Raw genomic sequence first — 3,188 nt, 5'->3', positions numbered from 1 at the left:
AAACTGCCATGAGAAGCAGCAGAGAGCACAAGAGTAATGGAGTAGCAAGTGACTGACCCTAGTTGGATCCCAGTGTCCCCTATGGTCATGAACACAGAACTGGGAGTCAACCCTGAGCACCTCTCAGTGTAGCACAAAATCCAACCAACTGTACAGAACTTCAAAGGCATTCCTTGCTATGTTAATATCTAAAGTAAATGATTAAGGTATCTAACTAAAAGAGAAAAGGCAACAAAACCTCTTCTAAGACTAATTTACATAAACTTCTTGTGAAAAATTTTATTTAGCTTTTGTTCAAGTTTGAAAAGTTAGGCTTCTTACAAAATTAGAGTAAAAAGGGCCCGGAGAGATAACACAGCGGTGTTTGCCTTGCAAGCAGCCGATCCAGGACCAAAGGTGGTTGGTTCGAATCCCGGTGTCCCATATGGTCCCCCGTGCCTGCCAGGAGCTATTTCTGAGCAGACAGCCAGGAGTAACCCCTGAGCACCGCCGGGTGTGGCCCAAAAACCAAAAAAAAAAAAAAAAAAAAAAATCAGAGTAAAAATTCCAAACCAAGGTATTTTTTGGGGGGGGGGTCACAATCGGTGGTGCTCAGGGGTTGGTTACTCCTGGCTCTAAGCTCAGAAATCACTTCTGGCAGGCTTAGGGAACCATATGGGATGCCAGGATTTGAACTGCTGTCCTTCTGCATGAAAGGCAAATGCCTTACCTCCATGGCATCTCTGGCCCCCTCAAAGCTTTATTTTATAAAAGCAAATTAACTGTATGTCCCAGATTTTTCTTTGAGGATATTTAGTTAATATAGATCTATGTAGGTATATATGTATATATATGCATATAACTAAATATATAAGTAGTTCATGGTATTTATTTTCTAGGGAGTGGGCGTGGGGACATACAACACTCAAGGTTTACTCCTATCTCTGTGCTCAGGGATCAACTCATGGCTTTTGCTCACCATAAGCAGTGATCAAATCTGGGTCAGCACGTGAAAAGCATTTTAACCCCTATGCTATCTCTCTGGCCCATTTTATTTTTTCATCAAACTTAAGACAGTCTTATAATTGATGGCTTATCCTAATTTTAGTTGGTAATGTCCTTGTTGAGTGGTTCATATGAATCATATGTAATAGTGTCATAAAGTAAATTAAAATTTGACTGGAAATTAAAAGCAAAGAAGATATGTGGGTGATTAGTACTAAGGTAAGGCTTATACAAAGTAAACTTATTATTAGAGCAAAACCCATAATACATTTCTATTAATTTCAATTTAAATTTGTAATAATAAAAAACAAATAGTTGAGTGACAATAGCAGACTTGAGATGGGTAAAAAATTAGCAAGTATTTATAGAACTTAATAAGGAACAATTTTTCTAAGAATTTTAGAAATGCTCAGAAAATATGAATCCATTAACTCAAGTTTCCTTTCAGTTATCTTCTTTCTTTAATTTTATTTGGGGGGGGGGTGTTGGAAAACCATATAGGATTCGAACCACCGACCTTCTGCATGCAAGGCAAATGCCCTATCCATGCTATCTCTCCGGCCCCTTGACTTTATTTTTCAACTTGGCCAACAGGTCTTTATTCAGGACCTTATCACCTGTAAAAACAAGCTATTTACGGAGGTATTTTCTTTAAACTACTGGAGGAGGGACTGAAGTCATAGTGGGTAGGAAACTTGCTTGCAGCAGACCAGAGTTTGATATCTCGCATCACATATGGTCCTCCGAGCCTGACAAAAGTGATTCCTCAATATAAAACTAGGAGTAACCAAGTATCACCAGGCATGTCACCAAAAATAAAATCAACAAGGGGAGGGAGGTTACTAGTATCTGTTTATATTAAGAAGGCAGAACAGTTATATCTGAGTTTTCCTCAGTGCAAATTCCTAAGCACAGCCAGGTGTGATCCCAAACCCAACCAATCTTGCCCATCTGATATTCTTTGTATCTATTAGAACAGCAAATAGAATGGAATATGACTAAATAGTGATCTCAAAAGTGTTAAAAGCCTGTGTTTAGGCTTCACTGTCTCTACAATCACATATCAGTATTGAAACAAAGGGTGTGAGGTGTGTACGTATTAAGGTCTCACTGCTTAGAGAAAATGTAAGTATAGAGAATGCTATCTTCCCAGAGAATGACTGAGTTCAAAATGTTCTTTTCACAAAGGAAGTGATTTGAGACCATTAGTGACCATCGTCCTTGATCTTAAGACAAAAAGGACCTCACAAAAAAGGAAGTTGTGTGGATGAGATTCAGACATAGGCAATGGATAGGCCTGCCTTTACCCATCTCAGTTAAATGAGTAAAAAGATCTCGTTTTATTTCAGTGTTTTAGTGAGTTTCTGTGGCTTCCGATCAAACTGCAATGCACTTTTACAAAAATAACTATTAAAATATACACGAAGTACCATTATTCTGAACCTTTACTCTCTTTCCTGTGAACAAATATAGAACTGTCTATGTCTTCTGTTCAATGGTTTGCAATTTCATTTTCAAAAGTAGTATGCAAAGTCCTTATCTAAAATATTTAGAAATTACAATGCATGATTTATATTCTACTTCTTTAGCATCTTAACAAGACATTATAACTAGAATGTTTTATTTTAATACAGTAAGTATAACGAAATATATAAACCGACTGTTAAATATCTAGATATTGTAAACTTCTAAAATAGGGTAGGCACTTCCAGAGCACTCAATTTTGCAAATCATCCTACAACATGTCTTGTCTTGTATGGAAAGTACTTGCCATAGTAAAAGTATCACGAAGTCCCAACTAAATAGTCAAAGCCATCATCTCAGTTAAATTTATTCACACCATTTTGTCCAAGTTGTTTCTGACTCAGGAAGTTTCCAGGTGAATTTCGGGAATGTTAACAAAAGTATCTTCCTTTTTTGCCTGTGCATGTCTGAGTATTGCCGTATTGTTGGCTTATGTCCACTACAGACACTGGTTCTAGGCCAGCCCAAGGGTCTTCAAGCATTGAAGGCTTAAAATAACTTTCCAACTCATTAGACATTCTTTTTTCTCTACCACGCCCTGATCCAAATGGTGTAGATGTCCTTGGAGAACCCTTTAGGAAGAAAACCATCAGTTATAAAAACATTTAGCAGAGATAAATGGAACTTTCTTTAAAAACCTGAGGAGATAGTATTGCTATGTTAAAAGCTGTGTCTCGAGC

At 37.4% G+C, this 3,188-nt stretch overlaps 1 protein-coding gene across 1 annotated transcript in view; it reads right to left on the bottom strand.

The window, feature by feature from the left end:
* Positions 1-2,792: 2,792 nt before the first annotated feature.
* The window catches only part of MPLKIP (M-phase specific PLK1 interacting protein), a 2,044-nt gene continuing 1,648 nt past the window's right edge, over positions 2,793-3,188 (bottom strand). The window contains exon 2 of the mRNA XM_049781899.1: positions 2,793-3,080. Within this exon, the coding sequence (XP_049637856.1) occupies positions 2,880-3,080 (201 nt within the window). The 3' untranslated portion in view covers positions 2,793-2,879. The remainder of the gene's footprint in view (positions 3,081-3,188) is intronic.

The sequence above is a fragment of the Suncus etruscus genome, chromosome 10, assembly GCF_024139225.1.
Source record: "Suncus etruscus isolate mSunEtr1 chromosome 10, mSunEtr1.pri.cur, whole genome shotgun sequence".
Lineage (NCBI taxonomy): Eukaryota > Metazoa > Chordata > Mammalia > Eulipotyphla > Soricidae > Suncus > Suncus etruscus.
The sequence above is the reverse complement of the archived record's forward strand: the minus strand, read 5'-3'. Positions and strand labels throughout refer to the sequence as shown.